The following is a 20,017-nucleotide window of genomic DNA, read 5'->3' as shown; positions in this document are numbered from 1 at the left end:
GCAGGAATGGTGAGGATAGGAAACACAAGGACTGAGAGACTGCAGGGAGCAAAAGGGAATGAGCAGGGTATATGTGGGCACATAGAGGGGTTACAGCTATGAAGAGATTTTCCCCACAGTCCTGTCCCCTGATGCAAGCCCCAGCCTGAAGTGGATCTGCTATGATTTGGAAAGTGAGGGAGACTTCCTGGGTCAGAGTACAGTGCTGTAGACCCCGCTATGCAGACCATGCCCCTCCCCCACTCCCCCTCCCACCTAGTACAGGGAGCTCTTACATGAAAGCAATGCTCTTAAACCTAGAAACTATTTTGAAAAACTTTAAGCTCTCCTTGCAAAACGCTCTTAATCCAAGTTACTCTTAAACCAAGGTACCACTGTATATAACAGTGACAGTGCCCATTTCCAGAAAACTTTTGTAACCTCATTTGCACATTTAATCATTGATCTTTTATATTGGCAGCAGCAAATTCTCTTACACTCATCAATACATGGACGTCTATGGGCAAACGGCACATATTCATCTAGCAGCTTCCCATTTCATTACACTCATATGGCCTATTGTGAAATAGCAATTGGTGTCGGTATTAAAGCTGTAATGAGGTCTCTGGAGAAGACGTGCACTTAGTTACAATCTGGGCTGGATATCTCCTTTTCGGATACAGAACGTTTCCATGTTATAGTCACGCATCTATGGCCGCTGAATTGTATTGTGTAACCTTACTGAAACGTTGTGATAAGATTAGAATTAATCTACCTGAATACAGAGGAGCTGAAGTCGCCCCTTACAGCTGGAGCTACATGGAGACTTTGGTCATGCAACAAAGATTGCAATGTCGGCCGTGACTTCACATCTAACGGTCCTTAACCCCTTAAGGTCAAAGCCTATTTTCGTTTTTGCGCTTTTGCTTATTCCATTTTAAGTTTAAAAGTCCATAGCGCTTGCATTTTTTCACCTAGAGACGTATATGAGCGCTTATTTTTTGCGAAACCAATTGTACTTTGCAATGACAGGCATTGTTTTTCCATAACATATGCTGCGAAACCGGAAAAAAATCATTTGCGCTGTCAAATTGAAAAAAAAAACGAATTTGTTTTGATTTCGGGGAGTTTTGCATTTACGCCGTCCGTCCTATGGTAAAACTGACTTGTTATGCATGTTCCTCAAGTCGTTACGATTACTATGATATATAACATGTATAACTTATATTGTATCTGATGGCTTGTAAAAAATTCAAACCATTGTTAACAAATATACGTTCCTTAAAATCGCTCCATTCCCAGGCTTATAGCGCTTTTATCCTTTGGTCTATGGGGCTGTGTCAGGTGTCATTTTTTGCGCCATGATGCGTTCTTTCTATTGGTACCTTGATTGCGCATATACGACTTTTTGATCGTTTTTTATTACATTTTTTCTGGATTTGATGCGACCAAAAATGCGCAATTTTGCACTTTTTTGCGCAGACGCCGTTTACCGTGTGAGATCAGGAATGTGATTAATTAATAGTTCGGGCGATTACGCGTGCGGCGATACTAAATATGTTTATTTATTTATTAATTTATATTTATAAAATGGGAAAAGGGGGGTGATTTGGACTTTTATTAGGGGAGGGGATTTTTTATTAATAAAAACACTTTTTTTTTACTGTAACTAGAAGCCCCCCTGGGGGACTTGTATATAGACAGCACTGATCTCTCATAGAGATCAATGCTGCGTATATACACAGCAAAGATCCATTAGATTGGTCATAGATTGCTATGGCCTGCTGCAGGCCATAGCAATCTATTGCCGAGCCGGGATCAGCGTCATTCCGACGCTGAGGCCCGGCACGGGCAGAAGAACGGATCTCGGGGGGGAGATGCGATCGCGGGGGGGGAGATCCGAGCCACTAGACACCAGGGATAGTGTGTACAAAGCCTCTAAGTGCAGCTGTCAGGTTTGACAGCTGCACTTAGAGGCTTAATTAGCCGGCGCGGCAACGGGACCCGCGCCGGCTAATAGAGGCACTGCCCGGCTGCACGTGTCAGCCGGGATCAGCGCCGTTCAGAGCGGGGTCCCGGCGGGACCCCGCTCTGAACACCCCGAGCGGCACCATGACGTATCAGATACGTCATGGGTCGCTAAGGGGTTAAAGGAAAAGTCCGGTGAAAATTATTCAAGTATTGTATTGCCCCCCAAAAGTTATACCAATCCCCAATATACACTTATTACGGGAAGTGCACATAAAGTGCTTTTTTCCCTGCACTTACTACTGCATCAAGGCTTCACTTCCTGGATAAACATGGTGATGTCACTTCCTGGATAACATGGTGATGTCACTTCCTCGATAAAAATGGTGATGTCACAACACGACTCCCAGAGCTGTGCGGGCTGTGGCTGCTGGAGAGGATGATGGCAGAGGGATGCTCAGTGTCCCTCCAGTGCCCTGTGTCCCTCATTGTCCCCCTGCCATCATCCTGTCCAGCAGCCACAGCCCGCCCCGCTCTGGGAGTTGTGTTGTGACATCATCATGTTATCCAGGAAGTGACATCACCATTTTTTATCCAGGAAGTGACATCACCCTGTTATCCAGGAAGTGACATCATCATGTTATCCAGGAAGTGAAGCCTTGATGCAGTAGTAAGTGCAGGGAAAAAAGCACTTTATAAGCATTTCCCGTAATAAGTGTATATTGGGGATTTGTATAACTTTTGGGGGGGCAATACAATACTTTAATAAAAATTTTTACCCGACTTCTCCTTTAATGTGTTCGCAGTGAGACTTGCAACATGATGCAATCACAACATCACTCACAAAAAAAAAAGTAACATGTAGTTGCAAGCTGCACAAAACGGTCATCACTGACCTCAATGCAAAATGCATGTGACTGATCTGCTAATCACTTATCGCTATTTATGGCCAAACCACGAAGGTTATAAAGCTGCACGACTGCAAGCCTCGGCTTAGTTACACAATTTTTGGTTCCCAGACTGAGATACAACTTGCTGTCATTCAACACCTGTGTAACCATAGTTTAAACTGGCCGGCCATCCGATGTGTATAGTGGCCTCCTGACTCACTGACAGCAGATGCTGGATTCATCCTTTTGTAATAGGGAGGTAGGCTGCTGCCAAACGTGTTTGTTCAGTTGTCCAGCTTAAAGGGGTACTCCAGCAAAAAAAATACTTCCAAGTCAACTGGTGTCAGAAAGTTATATAGATTTGTAATGTAATAATAATGTTATTTTTATAGTGCCAACCAATTCTGCAGCACTTTACAATTTACTTCTATTTATTATGAGTGCGTTTAAAGCGGAAAGCACGGAAACTTTCTAGTATACAGATTTGGGAGACTTTCAGGTGGTGCTCTATGCGTAAAAGTTCAAATTGCAGTATAGCAAGTATTCAATAAGAGAATAAAGACATGGCACTCACCAATTCAGAGTCTTCCTCTATTTACTTTATTAACTTTGTACAAGCATGTTAAGACAGACAGACATGTGAGAGGACGCCATCAGCATTACAGTGCACTGATGGCGTCCTCTCACATGTGTGTCCATCTTAAGATGCTTGTACGAAGTTAATAAAGTGAATGGAGGAAGACTCCGAATTGGTGAGTGCCATGTCTTTATTCTCCTATTGAATACTTGATAAGTACTGGAAGGCTTGACATTTTTTAAACAGAAGTAAATTACAAATAATAACTTTCTGAGACCAGTCAATTTTAAAGTCTTTGTTTTTTGCTGGAGTTCCCCTTTAAAGGGGAAATCCAGGTAGAGGTTAAAAAAATGAAACTTCTGCAGAAGCATAAAGCATTACTTGCCTATCTATACCAGTTTTAAAACTACCAAAAATCCATTTGTTTGGGGGTGATTTTGCTCTGTTTTGTGTTTCTGTCTTTCCTGGTTAAGCATTTCCCAGAATGCAATACTTTTGTTCATGTGATCATCACAGCCCCCACCCATTACAATCAGTAAAATTAGTGCAGCAGCTGCTTCTGGCCAGTTAAAGATGGTGAATCAGTCAGGGGATTGGGTTATCCAGCCGCACCTCCTGTGACATCACACCCTGCCCCCTCTCTGCATCATCAGCCTGTGCTCAGCAAACACACACAATGTGAGACAGAGGCATGGAAGATTTGTCTCCTAAGGGGGGAGAGCAGTGGAAACAGTAGACAATGTGAATTGGCACAGGGGTAATTTTTTTTCACTTCCTGGATTTCTATTAGCTAACAGTGTGACAGAACCGCACAGATATGGTAATACGTGATTTTTTGCTTACTGTTACAGTACAGTACACAGTACAGTACACACTGAGTGTTTGGGCGTCCACTTGGCAAAGTTCAATGTGGATAAATGTAAAGTTATGCACCTGGGTTCTAATAACCCACATGCATCATATGTCCTGGGGGGAGTTACACTGGAAGAGTCACTAATGAAGAAGGATCTGGATGTACTTGTAGATAATAGACTACAGAACAGTACACAATGTCAGTCAGCTGCTTCTAAAGCCAGCAGGATATTGTCATGCATTAAAACAGGCATGGACTCTCGGGACAGGGATATAATGTTACCACTTTATAAAGCTTTGGTGCGGAGAGATTAAAAGAATTAAATTTGTTTAGTCTGGAGAAGAGACGTTTAAGGGGAGATATTTAATTATTTATTTAAATATATAAATGGCCCCTACAAGAAATATGGGGAAAAGATGTTCCAGGTAAAACCCCCTCAAAGGACAAGGGGGCACTGCCTCTGCCTGGAGAGACAAGGGGGCACTGCCTCCGCCTGGAGAAAAAAAAAAGGTTCAATCTCCGGAGGCGACAAGTCTTCTTTACCATGAGAACTATGAATCTGTGGAACAGTCTACCACAGGATCTGGTCACAGCATAAACAGTAGAGGGCTTCAAAACAGGGCTAGACAAGTTCTTAGAGCAAAATAATATAAATGCATAAGTATAGAACCTATCACCCCTCCCCCTTCCCTGTATTCATCCCCTCCTTGGTTGAACTTGATGGACATGTGTCTTTTTTCAACCGTATTAACTATGTAACTATATAACTATGTAACGATCAATGACACACACATGATTTTTCAATTGTTGCTTGCAAGTACACAGGACGACTATTCAAACTATATAACGATTTTTTACACAATATTTGTCCTGTGTAATAGGGTCCTAACTAATTTGTGAGTATTGTGACATGACAAGGAAAATACCAAGGCCAGGCATCCATCCACAGACAGCTGTTTCGTGGTATTGCCCCTCATCGGTGTGGAATAGGATTCTGGCTATTGGGGTCAATGAATCGTAGACTGGCAAAAAACAACAATCATGGAGTTCAAGGAGATCAGCAAAAAATTTAAATCAATGGAGTACTCATTCAAGACACATTGCCCCCCTAAAAACTTTGAGTATGCAAAAAGGGGGTCCGTGGAGTCTCAATCACAAGTCTCAAAACACGGGAACAGACAGAATGCACAGATGTCTATGTCTGATGTCTATGGAAGACATGTGCAAGTGAGGATCAGGTGAGACACACCAAGTGCTTCTTGATCATTGTAAGGCTACGACCACACAACGACTTATTTTTCTCGTTTCACAGCCATTTTTATGTACGGCCATCATTCGGCTCCCAAAGAGCAGCTGTTGCTTCAAAACAAAGGCCGTTCTTCGACAAATAACAGCTTTTGTTTTGAAACCGCACCCTATATTGGGGTGCCAAGTGACGGTCATGAAATGGCCCAAAAAATATGTTGTGTGGTCGTAGGTTTTAGGTCAGCGGTAGGGAACCTTGGCTCTCCAGCTGTTGCCAAACTACAACTCCCATCATGCCTGGACAGCCAAAGCTTTAGCTGGAGATCCAAGGTTGGCTACCCCTGCTTTAGGTGATCACAAATTCTTGGCTAGAATAAAATAAAAGTAGCAGGAAGGAGACTTTAGAGAAGACAAACTGCTAATGAGTAATAGCTGTCCTCTCCCACAGCCACTTTATATAGTAGACACAGCCGACCGCCATAATACAAGAACACAATGACAATTATTACCGACAACTCGATCGCCAGTTTCGACTCCCATCTTCCTCATGGCGGCTGCATACAAAGCAACGTCTCTTCTCAACTCGTCAAAAGTCACTTTTTCCACGTTCTCCTTGCCTTCCCCTGAGGAAAATAATAAGACAGAGCTCAGTATAACCACCATGGGAATGCCAAGTGCCTGGCGGAGGATGATGGACTAAATGGCTAATAATAGGGAACCTGCAGCAGAGAAAGACAAAGAGATTAGACTTTCTATTATGTATTCTTAACTGGTAGAAAGAAACTGAGGACGAGACATAGAAGAAAGTCAGCCTTCTATACTCCGTCCGGGATCCCATAGGCAGCAAAGGCACGTATATCTTCGTAATAATTTTACAAAAATATAGGTTGTGTGAACATAGCCTCACATGGCAAGCTCAGATCACAGTTCAGAGAGGAAACCAGGAAGTTGGTAAAGGATGTAAGCTACATTACTAAAAACTGCACGTTAGTTCTTCTTTACTAAATAAATATAATATTTATATACACAAACACACCTGATTATATCCTATTCTCTTCGTGACACAGAGATAAACATATGGACACGCATTCTATTTATACTTTGCTGCAGCAGATTATAATGCATATACTACTTAGTATTACACAGAGAAGCGGAGCTAAAAGGTGTCCGACAGCTGCCACTCACTTTACCTGTCTCACCAAAAAAGCAGCCCAATCTGCCAGCAGCACGTAATATAGCTGGAGGAGCCGAGCAGACAAATATATAGCTTTGAGGGAAAGTTCCAGAATAACTTGTCATTTATTCATGTAACTCATTCTGAGCTTGGTAGTCATGTGGGTGGTGCTACCCAGAGATTGGCAGCTACTCATGTGAGAGTGTCTATACAAGAGCGATGACAGAGTAGGACCACCCACATGACTCCTTGGCTCACAATAAGCCGATGTTTACACGAATGTATAAGTAAGGCTAGGTTCACACTGGGTTTTTGCAATCCGTTTTTTTCATCCGTTTTTTGAAAAAAAAAAAACGGATGCATTTGTGTGCATCCGTTTTGATCCGTTTTTCCATTGACTTGCATGATAAAAAAAAAGGGATCACAACGGATCCGTTTTTTTTGACGGACACAAAAGTAGTGTTGACACTACTTTTGTGTCCGTCAAAAAAATGGATGCTCGCGTCCGATCATTCAGCATTTGAATACTGATGGCTGAAGTTGGATGCAGGCCTAAAGAGTCCAGGACAATGTGGATACAGCTTATGGCTATGTCCGTGTTTTCCAGGACTCCCTAGGACTGCATCAAACTTCTTAAGCATGGGTCTCCAAACTGCGGCCCTCCAGCTGTTGCAAAACTACATTTCCCATCATGCCTGTACAGCCAAATCCAAAGCTTTGGGTGTCCAGGCATGATGGGAGTTGTAGTTTCACAACAGCTGGAGGGCCGCAGTTTGGAGTCCCATGTTCTTAAGCCACCAGTATTCAAATGCTGAACGTTCAGATTCGAGCAGCATTCATCTCTACTATAGGTCACAGATAGGACTGAATTTTAATGCAGCAGGTTCCCTTTAGGGTGAATGGATTATTAGAGGGGTACTCTGGCCAAAATCTTTTTTATTCAGAAAGTTATAGAGATTTGTAGTTTACTTCTATTAAAAAAGTCTTTCCAAACTTAGCAGCTGCTGTATGTCCTGCAGGAAGTGGTGTATTCTCTCCAGTCTGATACAGTGCTCTCTGCTGCAGCCTTTGTCCATGTCAGGAACTGTCCAGAGCTGAGAGGTTTTCTATGGGGATTTGCTGCTGCTCTGGACAGTTCCTGACATGGACAGAGGTGGCAGCAGAGAGCACTGTGTCAGACTGGAGAGAATTTACCACTTCCTGCAGGACATACAGCAGCTGATAAGTACTGGAAGACTGTAGATTTTTTTAATAGATGTAAATTACAAATCTATATAACTTTCTGACACCAGTTGATTTAAAAGAAAGAGTAACCCCTTAAAAACGGTGACTGCGCATCGCTACATGTAATAGAGATGTGCGGCCGATTGAATAAACTGTTACACGTTACCTCTCCACGCTCCCGGTCTTCTCCTGCTCTCTGCTTTCATTCCCGACTCTGTGGCTGCAGCTTTGAAGCTATCTCTGAGCTGACGGGATGCTCAGTCACTCCCTGGTTGGGACAGCCGTGGCCAGTGATTGGCCGAGCGGCCTGTCAGCTCAGAGACCGCTCCAAAGCTGCAGCCGCAGCACCGGGAATGAAAGCAGAGGGTTGAGAAGACCAAGAGCATGGAAAAGTAATTGATAACAGTTTAGGGCAAAGGCTGCACGGACATCGCTAACAATGTCCGTGCAACACCAGCTAAACGGTCATTGAGTTGTGTAATAGATCGTCCCGTCATCTTCCCCTCGCGTTCAAAGATGTCCCAGGATAAATGAGGTTTCTGTTCCTGGTCGGTGTTGATAACAAACGTTACTACCGTATACTATTGTAGAATTGTTTCAGCATACACTTACGTATGGCATACAGAGCAACCTTATCATTGTTCTTGTGTTTCAGAAGATTTTCTGCATAATTCAGGCGACTCCCATGAAACCACTCCGGAATGTCAGCAATCCCTTTGGATCTGTCAATTACCTGCAAAAAAAAAAACACATTAACAAGTCAAATCCATCCACCTGTATATAATCATAGACAGATCCACACTAAAAATCACCATACTCTCACGTCAGCCGAACAATAGTCATACTGAACATTTCCAGAACACATCCTGACAATATTCAGACACCACATTAGCTTTTCTAGTTGTAAAGACAAATCCTTCTAAACTGCGGCCCTCCAGCTGTTGCAAAACTACAATTCCAATCATGCCTGGACAGCCAAAGCTTTAGCTTTATAAAAGGCAAACTAAAGAAAATTTTAACCATATGAGTAATTTGTATCTACAATCCGAAGGGACTTTGCAGTCTATAATCATTGGGGCATGTAGGTCTGCACAGAGGATGAAAAACACAGGATTTTTGATTGAAGACAATTCACAAAGTTGCTTCATTCTAGATGCATCAGAGCAATTAAAGCGACTCTGTACCCACAATCTGACCCCCCAAACCGCTAGTACCGTCAGATAGCTGCTTTTAATCCAAGATCTGTCCTGGGGTCCGTTCAGCAGGTGATGCAGTTATTGTCCTAAAAAACAACTTTTAAACTTGCAGCCCCGTGCCCAACAGCCGTGGCCTAGATTGTGTATGCATTAGGCTGGCACACCCTCTCTGCCCCTCCTCATCATTAGGAATGCTCCAGGCAGATTGTCTCCTATTCCTCAGCTGTGTCAGCACGGAACATGGGCTGGATCGTTAATCACCTGTGCAATGTTTAGACAGGAGAAAATGTTCTAGTGGCATTCCTAATGATGAAGAGGGTGGGGAGGAGAGACGGAGGGGTGGCGCAAAGTTAGGGCACAGATACTCCCGTTGGGAGTTAAAAAGTTGTTTTTTAGGACAATAACTGCATCACCTGCTGAATGGACCGCAGGACAGATCTTGGATTAAAAGCAGCCATCTGACGGTACAAGCGGTTTGGGGGGGGGGGGGACAGATTGTGGGTACAGAGTAGCTACAAAGTAGCGCCAATGCAAATGAGATCACTTTACATTAATTATATGTAACTATAGGGATAAATGTATAGATAAATGTATAGCATATTATCAGGACGACATACCTCATCATACATACGGGAGAAGACAATGCCGCTGAAGTCCCAAAATTCTCCCCAAAATTCTGGATAGAATTCTACTGACCACTGGTAGAGTTCATTGTAGTTCGCTATAACAAGGAGAGAAAAGAAATGTCAAGTTATAGGTTCCATCAAACACTGATTTTATTTATAATAGATAGATAGATAGATAGATAGATAGATAGATAGATAGATAGATAGATAGATAGATAGATAGATAGGAGATAGTAGATAGATAGATAGATAGATAGATAGATAGATAGGAGTATTCTGCAAATATTTATGCAAATAAAAAATATATAAAAACTTTTCAAAAACCATCAGTTGTTTATGAAATCTGGACTACATAGAGTAAACAACCGTGACCCTGAATACACAATATTTATAAACAAGACTAATGGAAACAGAACATTTAACCCAATCTAAGTGCCAAGGTAATAGGGCACATAGGGTAAACAGCAGGGCCTTTAGTCCCGATGACTTCTCACCTAATAGCAATCTGTACGTTCCCACTGCTGCTGTTTGTGGTATAACTTTTCCCATACTGCAGGAGTTATCTGAGGTTATGTTGTCACAGAGGTCGCTATCTGTTCTATTACCCTGAAGTCGCTGATAGAGATTGCAGTTGAGGTGTCCCAGCTCCAGGTCACTAAGCTAAAACTTATAATGAAGAGGCCTGAACAGATATTAACCAAGGCTAGAACAAGAGACGGTATTATATTTTAGCACTATGACTGACTGCCTGGGTGACCAGCAGATGGCAGTATTTGAGGATGAAGGTACGTCTCTTACCTTCATCCTCTGTGCTGTTCCTACGCAGTTTTGATGTAGTCCTCTGTCCAGTATTAAGACCATTTGGAAGACAGCCCTGCCCCCAGTGTGCTCCCCCGCTGCCGCCGCTCTCCACTCAGGAAAGTGCCATGTCACTTCTTTGAGCGGAGAGCGGCGGCTGCTGAGGAGCGCGCACTCTCCCATAGATGAGCTATGGGAGACTGAGACAGGTGGGATTCCGCGGAGGACAGTTCCGCTGTGGAATTCCGCCTGTTTTACTCAGTGTGAACATACCCTTACTGTTTGATTTCAGTGTATCATTCTGGACGTAGCAGTCCAGTGGGTTGTCTCACCTGAGGATTAACACCCTTACTTGTATTAGGCTCCGTTCACACTATAGAATGGGCGCAGAGATTCCGGACAGAACTCCTCCACGCGGTGCCAACTCCTGACTTGACATGTCAATTCTTCGAGCGGAGAGGCGCGGAGAGTGGAGGCGTGCGCACTCTCCCACTGTAACTGAGGCAGGAGAAGTTCTGCCGGGTATCTCGGCGCCAATTCCATAGTGTGAATGAATAGGATGAATCCTGCTTGGGGGCGTTCCTAATGATTAGGAGGGTGGGTCATCAAACGGATGGTACTAGCGCCTTCGTGGATACAGAGTCACTTTAAGCCCAGACTAAACGTAAGAGTTTAGTTTACATGGAAAACAATTCAATATAACTGCAATTTGGACTGTAATATCTAAGCAACAAATTCCCTTTATCAACTATGAAACAGAAAAACTTTGTGAAGAGGAATAAAACAGCCAGGTGTGTAAATGCACAATGCATGAATACAAATAAATCAATTTATGTCCTGGGCCAAAATGTCGACTATTCCTCAGAAGCGGCAAAGCACAGAGACCTATGGTCCCAGGCGGACTGGGCGTTACGTGATTTTTAATGAAAGAGCAATCCTATTAGTAGCAATATTATCTGATTATAGGTGGATGCACGCGCTGCGATTAAAATAGACAGAAGCTTTAAAGTGTACCTGTCAAAAACATTTTGTAAAGAAATTAACAAGGGTTGTGATCTCAAGCAATTTTACAATATACTCACTTTATGTTTTTATGAAGTTTTCTATGTTTAAAGGGGTACTCTAGTGGGATGGGGGGGGCGGGGTGATTATCTTTCAAATCAACTGGTTTCAGAAAGTTATATAGATTTGTAAATGAACTTCTAAAAATCTCAAGTCTTCCAGTACTTATCAGCTGCTGTATGTCCTGCAGGAAGTGGTGTATTATTTCCAGTCTGACACAGTGCTCTCTGCTGCAACCTCTGTCCATGTCAGGAACTGTTCAGAGCAGGAGAGGTTTTCTATGGGGATTTGCTCCTGCTCTGAACAGTTCCTGACATGGACAGAGGTGGCAGCAGAGATCACTGTGTTAGGGCCAGTTCAAAAAAAAAAAAAAAAAAAAAAAAAGACAATGAAATAACAATAGCCAAGAAGTGGAGTACAGCCTCCCCCGCCTTCCTGCAGAGCGAAGCCTACAGTATACCCATCATACCTTATCTAAGCTTCCTGCTCACCTTGTCCAGGTGTAATCAGCAAAGCTGACACGTACGCTGCAGGAACCAGGAAATGTCAGCTTAAAGGGAATGTCTCATCAGAAAGTGACCAAAGGTTTAACTCAAGTTTTTATGTGAAACTTTTTTTTTTCCAAAGAGTTTTTGATGATGGTGATGATTTCCCATCTTACTGCCTATATTAAAGGGAAACTGTCACCCCCCCCGTGCCGGGGTGACAGGCTCCCGACCCCCCGCTACAGCCCCCTATACTCACCTGATCCCGCCGGGTCCCGCTTCTGGATCCGGTCGCGTCACAAAGATCTCAGCCACTGCAGCCCGGCGCGTGCGCTGAGAGATGAGTCCAACACTCATAGAGAATGACAGCGGCTGAGATCTCCGTGACCTGACCGGATCCAGAAGCGGGACCCGGCGGGATCAGGTGAGTATAGGGGGCTGTAGCGGGGGGTAGGGAGCCTGTCACCCCGCCACTGGGGGGTGACAAGTTCCCTTTAAAGGAGAAGTCCAGTGAAAATTTTTATTAAAGTATTGTATTTCCCCCCAAAAGTTATACAAATCCCCAATATACATTTATTACTGGAAATGCACATAAAGTTTTTCCCTGCACTTACTACTGCATCAAGGCTTCACTTCCTGGATAACATGATTATGTCACTTCCTGGATAACATGATGATGTCACTTCCTGGATAACATGGTGATGTCACTTCCTGGATAACATGGTGATGTCACCACCCGACTCCCAGAGCTGTGCGGGCTGTGGCTGCTGGAGAGGATGATGGCAGAGGGATGCTCAGTGTCCCTCCAGTGCCCTGTGTCCCTCAGTGTCCCCCTGCCATCATCCTCTCCAGCAGCCACAGCCCGCACAGCTCTGGGAGTCTGGTCGTGACATTACCATGTTATCCAGGAAGTGACATCACCATGGTATCCAGGAAGTGAAGCCTTGATGCAGTAGTAAGCGCAGGGAAAAAAAAGCACTTTATAAGCATTTCCCGTAATAAGTGTATATTGGGGATTTGTATAACTTTTGGGGGCCAATACAATACTTTAATAAAAATTTTCGCTGAACTTCTCCTTTACATAATTCTGAAATTTTGCAGTTCTCATTCTCACCACTAGGTCTAAAAAGATACTTTTTTTTTTTTTTTTAACATGGCCCAAAAGCAGCCGTGTAGTGCCACACAAGCAAGGTGAGATCATCGCTCACTTGAGGGACGCACGGGTGATTACTGTAACATTCATGCGGCCATGAAAATATATTGTTGTGGCCCGCATATCTCCTGTTTAGACAGCGAGATGTGTGGCCGATAACGATGATTTTACGGCCGCACTAAAGACTCAGTCAGTGTTTTGACCACATCCACTGGCATTCCCACCGAGATGGCCTGTCAACAGAAAGTGGGTGGCTTAGAAAACAGCAGCTGCAGCGGAGCGGGAGAGGTGAGTATACATTACTGTCATATCCCCCACAGCCTGGCAGCATGGCTCATTAAAATGAATGTATCATCAGGTACATTTGCTTTAAGTGTTGCACATGGATAGAAAAAAAGGACCTCCCCAAGCCGGCGCGGTTCTATCCACTTAAAGCAAATGTACATTCGCTTTAAGAATTTATCCCAAAGAACCCCTTTAAGTTCTGTTTTTCTATTGTGTCAAATAAATATTTCATGCAATAAAATTTAAATTTAAAAATCATACAATGTAAATTTATTTATATTCTGTCTCTAGGAAAACTTGCACTGTATTAAATACTTATTTCCCCACTGTATCGTCCACATTTTTTCAAAACACTGCAACCACAACAACTGGACATACATTTTAAGCCCTTTTCAAACTGCATTAAAGGGGTTCCTCTGATGAAATAATGAAATAAATATATATATATATATATATATATATATATATATATTTATTTAATTATTATTATTATTATTATTATTTCTTTCAAATCAACTGGTTACAAAAAATTATATAGATTTGTATTTTACTTCTATTTAATAATCTTAAGTCTTCCAGTACTTATCAGCTGCTGAATGTCCTGCAGAAAGTGGTGTATCCTCTCCAGTCTGACACAGTGCTCTCTGCTGCCACCTCTGTCCATGTCAGGAACTGTCCAGTGCAGGAGCGAATCCCAATAGAAAACCTCTCCTGCTCTGGACAGTTCCTGGCATGGACAGAGGTGGCAGCAGAGAGCACTGTGTCAGACTGAAACATCCTGCAGGACATACAGCAGCTGATAAGTACTGGAAGACTTGGGATTATTAATTAAAAGTAAATGAAAAATCTATATACCTTTCTGACACCAGTTGATTTTTTTTTTTTTAGCTGAGTATCCCTTTAATGAAAAGATTTGCACCTTTGTGTTTCAGTCCAGCATCCTGAGTGTGTATATAGGCCAGACATTTATAATCCACAGGATAGATCATATATATATATATATATATATATATATATATATATACACACCTCTGCGATGAGCACCTCTTAAATCAGGGATAGGGAACTTTCGGCCCTCCAGCTGTTGCAAAACTACAATTCCCATCATGCCTGGCATGATGGGAATTGTAGTTTTGCAACAGCTGGAAGGCCGAAGGCTCCCCATCCCTGTCTTAAATAGTCCCTGTAAACGCATTTGCTAGCAAAAACTCCTGATATAAATGCAATAGTAGCAGTAAAAAAAAAACAACTGCAAACTTCAATGGGAAAGTAGCTTTAGAGCCGGGGTAGGGAACCTTGGCTCTCCAGCTGTTGCAAAACTACAACTCCCATCATGCTGGACAGCCGAAGCTTTAGCTTTAGACCATGAAGGTCCCTGTCAGCACTGACAGGTGTCACCGACCTTGATTGGCTGTCACACCAGGTACAGAGATGTAATATTACATGAATGTCAGGTTCCTGTTGGCCGGGGCTTGTCACACAGTCAGTACGTTTTAATATATTACATTTGGCAGGATAGCCATAAAACATGTCTGACCTGTCAGTTCTCCCTGGGGCAGTATTATGTGTTGTTGCTGCATAGCACCAGTGCTGTCTATAGTGACTATATATATATATATATATATATATATATATATATATATATATATATATATATATATATATATATATATATATGCTATATACATGACTGGTGCACTCTGCACTACTTTTCCATCATGTACTGCAGCCCTGTGCCAACTATCACTGTGCAGGGCTCTCACTTTCCGGCTCCCATGCTGTCACTCACCCAGACTAAGCCCATGATTGGTGTTCACCCTGGCTCTGAACTGCTCCATCTGGGTGACTTTCTTGGAATCAGGGTACCACATCACTTTAGACTCCATGATCTCCTCCATGGTCTCCTCCTCCTTAGACATCACGCTGCTGCTGCTGCTGCTGCTGCTGCTGCTGCCCGGACTCCTCGGCTCTCTCCTTCCCTGCTATCCTGACACGCGCTTATTTACTGGCTGGAAAGTGACTGTATCCCTCCGCACACTGATGATCAAATAGTCCCTGCTCTTCCAGTCTCTCTGACTTTCTGGGTGTCTGAGTTATTATTAGGTGACCTACAGACAGGTTAATGATTTGTCACTGATGAAGGTCTTGGCTTGGGAAACAGTCTGTATGAAGTGATATTTAGTCATAGGATTGCACAGGTTCAGATGAGGTAAATGAAAGTGTCCAAAAAATTTGCAACTCTCTATTTCTTGTGTCCAGTCAGTCAGTCAGTCAGTCAGTCAGTGACATAACTGCGAGGAAAGAGGCCAAATGTAAAAAGACAAAAGAACAAATGCAAATATAATATATAGCAAGTGTCACGTTAAGTGATGACAAACGATGATTATTATTATTATTATTATTAAAGGGGTTGTCCAGCGAAAAACTTTTTTTTTCCATATCAACCGGTGTCAGAAAGTTTTATAGATTTGTAATTTACTTCTATTAAAAAAACTCAAGTCTTCCCGTACTTATTAGCTGCTGTATGTCCTGCAGGAAGTGTTGTTTTATTTCCAGTCTGACACAGTGCTCTCTGCTGACATCTCTGGCCGAGACAGGAACTCTGTCTCGGTTTTCTATGAATCCTCATAGAAAACCTCCCCTGCTTTGGATAGTTCCTGCCTCGGCCAGAGATGTCAGCAGAGAGCACTGTGTCAGACTGGAAATAAAACAACACTTCCTGCAGGACATACAGCAGCTAATAAGTACGGGAAGACTTGAGATTTTTTAATGGCTGTAAATTACGAATCTATATAACTTTCTGATACCAGTTAATGTGAAAGAAAAAGTTTTTTACTGTACAACCCCTATAAAGGGAACCAATCAGTAGGATTGTGCCGATATGGTTCCCAGCAGCAGTGCGGGGATGATGGACAGGCAGAGAGACCGGTTACTGGTTACTGAGCACTGAGCCATGACTAGTCCCCGCCCAGATGACTCTACCGGCCTTGTGCGGCGTAATAAAACATCTTTTTCCCCCATATAAAGCTACTGCTGCAGCCTCGGCCAGTATATATGCTCCGCGAGCTGCACTGTAGACCTACCCTCTGCTGCTGGGAATCATATCAGCACAATCCTACTGATTGGTTCCCTTTAAGTGTCAATCACCTGTTTATAGTCGCATAGTTTAGGATATCCTCACACACATTTTTTTATATTTTTTTTGCGATTCTTTTGGGCTCCAGAAATAATGCGGCACATGTCTTTTTTTTTTTTTTTTCATGCGTTTGCGTTTTTTTTCTGGTGTTTTTGACTTTGTGTATATACTCTTTTTTTTGCCTTTTAGAGTGCACCAAGATGGCTGAACTTCTTTTCCCTTTTCCATCACATGACATAGTTGTTGGACCAAAAGGGAAAAGCGGCCATGTTTTTGTAGCCCTGGATAACCCCTTTAGGCTATGTTCACACTGCGTATGAATCCGTCCCTAGATCGTACGCCGCCGTACATATGCGGCTGAAACTACGGGCGTGGGAAAAATCGACATGCGGCCGGATGCGTACGAACCGCGAACATACGCCCGCAGTACAGTTATGCTTCCCTAGCTTGTTTCGAAGCGATCTGAAACAGGTCATTTACTTGGAAATCTTCGCCCAGTCCAATAAAACTCACAGAACCTTTTGGATCGAAAAATCAAGTTCAATTTGGCTGAAATAAGTTCTCCGTACGGGACCGCATGGAAATCCACGGCCGTGAGTTTCTACATTTCCGTCCTCAAACAATGGTCTTGTTAATTTTTCACAGCGCCGTATACGATCCGGCCGTAAGCTCATACGTAGTGTGCACTGTGCGGCCGTCTATCGTATACTTTCAAGCGAACGCATCAACCTCAAAACTACGTGCGTATATTCGCGGTTCGCACTACGGACGGATTCATACACAGTGTGAACATAGCCTAAGGCGAATGTACCAGCAGGTACATCACTGTAAGATTTTAACATCAACAGACTGGCACCAGTACAGGGATGGCGGTGCCGCAGTTCTTTTTTTGAACCGCAACCTGATTGCTCTGCATGGCGCCTGTCTATTCCCAGTCCCCAGCCTGGCCTGAAGCACCAGAGGCGGGCCGGCCTGCCCCCAGTGGGAGGAAACTCCTCCCCTCTGTGACGCGGCTCCATTAATCCTAATCTAGTGCTGGACCGGTGACCGGGAATAGACAGGCGCCAGGCAGAGGAATCAGGTCGTTGGTCAAAAAAAGAACTGCGGCACCGCCATCCCTGTGCTGCGCCCGTCTATTGATGTTAAAATCTTAAATGTACCTGCTGCTACATTTACTTCGAAGTGAAAGTGTCACCATAAAAAAATTTTTTTTAAATGTCATAGAGACATGCCAAAAGTTTTGATCGGTCGGGGTGTGAGCTTTCAGACCTGTAAAGACAGGGAAAATGAACCAGGAGAGGACCCGGCTGACCGCAGTCCTCTTCCGGCTCTATGTCATGTGATGAGTCGGGGTCCTGATGTAAGGGCCCTATTCCACCGGATGATTATCGTTCGCATAATCGTTAAAATTAATTATCTCAAACGACCGCTATTGTGAAAGACATGAAAACGTTCACTCATTTCCAGGGGACGATAATCGTTACTTGATAGTATTTGCGATAGTTTTTTCTTCGCTTTTGCGAACGATGTGTTATTCAATGCGAACGATTTGCGAACGAGCAACGATAAAAATAGGTCCAGGTCTTATAAAGCGATCAATGATATCTCGTTCGGTCGTTAATCGTTAACAGCATTTCAACCGAACGATTATCGTTTAGATTCGAACGATTTAACGATAATCTGAACGATAATCAACCGGTGGAATAGGGCCCTGAGTCTATAGAGCTCGACTCTTTCACTGACACAGAGTGGGGAGAGGACTGTGCTGCAGCGCTGGGAAGGTGATAGTTACATTATTGTGATCTGTGGTTTTTGTGCACATTATGGATCCGTAACGATCAAAACATCTACAAAAATTACGGATCGTATAGATTACTATTGGCGAACTGTCCCGCCTATACGCTCCTAACTAGGAATGGCATTTTTGTGGATCCGTTTTATTTTGTGGAACGGATTGCCAATCCAGAAAAATACAAATAATGTTGAAAATACAGAAGCTGTATATGTACATATGGACGCCGGAGGGAAACAATGTATGGAGACGGACTACAGAAACAGTGGAAGTATTGGTGTAACAACTACCATTAAAGTCAATGGGAGCTATGTGAAATGTGTAAAATAGCTCCTTTGGCTGTTTTCTGGCTTTACCGCTACCTCAAGCCAGAACAAGCAAACTGAAGGGGGCCGGGGGCTGGTGGGGTTTGTAAGATAGGTGCCGGTCACAGAGGTGGGTCACGTCGTATCTATCAGAGTTTATGATTAGAGATGAGCGAACCTGGAGCACGCTGGAGTCGATCCGAACCCGATCGTTCGGCATTTGATTAGCGGTGGCGGCTGAAGTTGGATAAAGCCCTAAGGCTATGTGGAAATCATGGATATAGTCATTGGCTGTATCCATGTTTTCCAGACAACCTTAGGGTGGTATTACACGAAGCGATTTTTTTTCAATTAACGATTAACGATAAACGATCTCCAACGATCGCAATAGCGGTTGCCTAATAATCGTTCGTTTTACTACACGGAAAGATTATCGGTTATATTGGAGCAACAAAATTCAAGAACACTCCCCTTTCAATTTGCGAATGAACAGGGAACGGCTAACGACATCTTATTCAAACGAACGATGTGCGAACGATGTGTAAAAGACAAACGATAAAAATAGATTCAAAACCTATTAAACGACCAACGACCAATCGTTCGTCGTTTAATCGTTGTCTACTATTACACTTAAAGATAATCGTTCAAATACGACCGATTGAACGATTATTCGAACGATAATCGCTTCGTGTAATACCACCCTTAGAGCTTCATCCAATTTCAGCAGCCACCGCTAATCAAATACCGTAACTTTACTTCTGAAACCGCACAGTCTGAACTCATGTTAAGTAATGAAGAGCTACAGTAATGTATGTAAGATAAGCAGCTAAGTATTGCACATCCTAGATAACGTTATCTGTGTGTGATAACACGTCCTCTCTATTACCTGTCATTCACAAATGTTTAACCCGAACTACCGGACAAGCTGCACCCGCACACCCCTCCCGCCCCCTCATTCAGATCGGCACCGAGGGGCGGGGCGAGCGCTGTCACTCAACGGCGGAGGGATACGCGGCTCACACACCACCATCACACGCAAGCGCTGATTGGCTGACACGGTACTGGCTCCACATCAGCCGAGTGCTTACAGCGTGCATGTGAAGCTGTCACTGGCAACAGCCAATGGCGTGCGAGCTGAGCGTGCGCCTCAGCCAATCACAGGGTCCGCTCGGAGGGGCGCGCCCTGTCAGAATCAAACGTTGTTGTGTTGCAACAGGAAGCGTGTGCCCGCCGTGTGAGCTCGGGAGAGGAGGAGTTAACCCCTTGGGT

General features: G+C 43.5%; 1 protein-coding gene across 3 annotated transcripts in view; it reads right to left on the bottom strand.

The window, feature by feature from the left end:
- AACS (acetoacetyl-CoA synthetase) overlaps positions 1 to 19,713 on the bottom strand; it is an 86,579-nt gene extending 66,866 nt beyond the window's left edge. For 2 of the 3 annotated variants that reach the window (XM_069960962.1, XM_069960963.1), the window contains exons 1-4: positions 15,305 to 15,451; positions 9,724 to 9,827; positions 8,523 to 8,643; positions 6,022 to 6,135 (exon numbers count right to left, since the gene is read on the bottom strand). In XM_069960962.1, the coding sequence (XP_069817063.1) occupies positions 6,022 to 6,135; positions 8,523 to 8,643; positions 9,724 to 9,827; positions 15,305 to 15,434 (469 nt within the window). In that variant the 5' untranslated portion in view covers positions 15,435 to 15,451. Of the gene's footprint in view, positions 1 to 6,021; positions 6,136 to 8,522; positions 8,644 to 9,723; positions 9,828 to 15,304; positions 15,452 to 19,634 lie in introns of those variants that run through there. The other variant, XM_069960964.1, reaches the window with a different exon arrangement.
- Positions 19,714 to 20,017: the final 304 nt, after the last annotated feature.

This window comes from Dendropsophus ebraccatus, chromosome 3 (genome assembly GCF_027789765.1).
Source record: "Dendropsophus ebraccatus isolate aDenEbr1 chromosome 3, aDenEbr1.pat, whole genome shotgun sequence".
NCBI lineage: Eukaryota > Metazoa > Chordata > Amphibia > Anura > Hylidae > Dendropsophus > Dendropsophus ebraccatus.
This window is presented reverse-complemented; position numbering and strand designations above follow the sequence as displayed.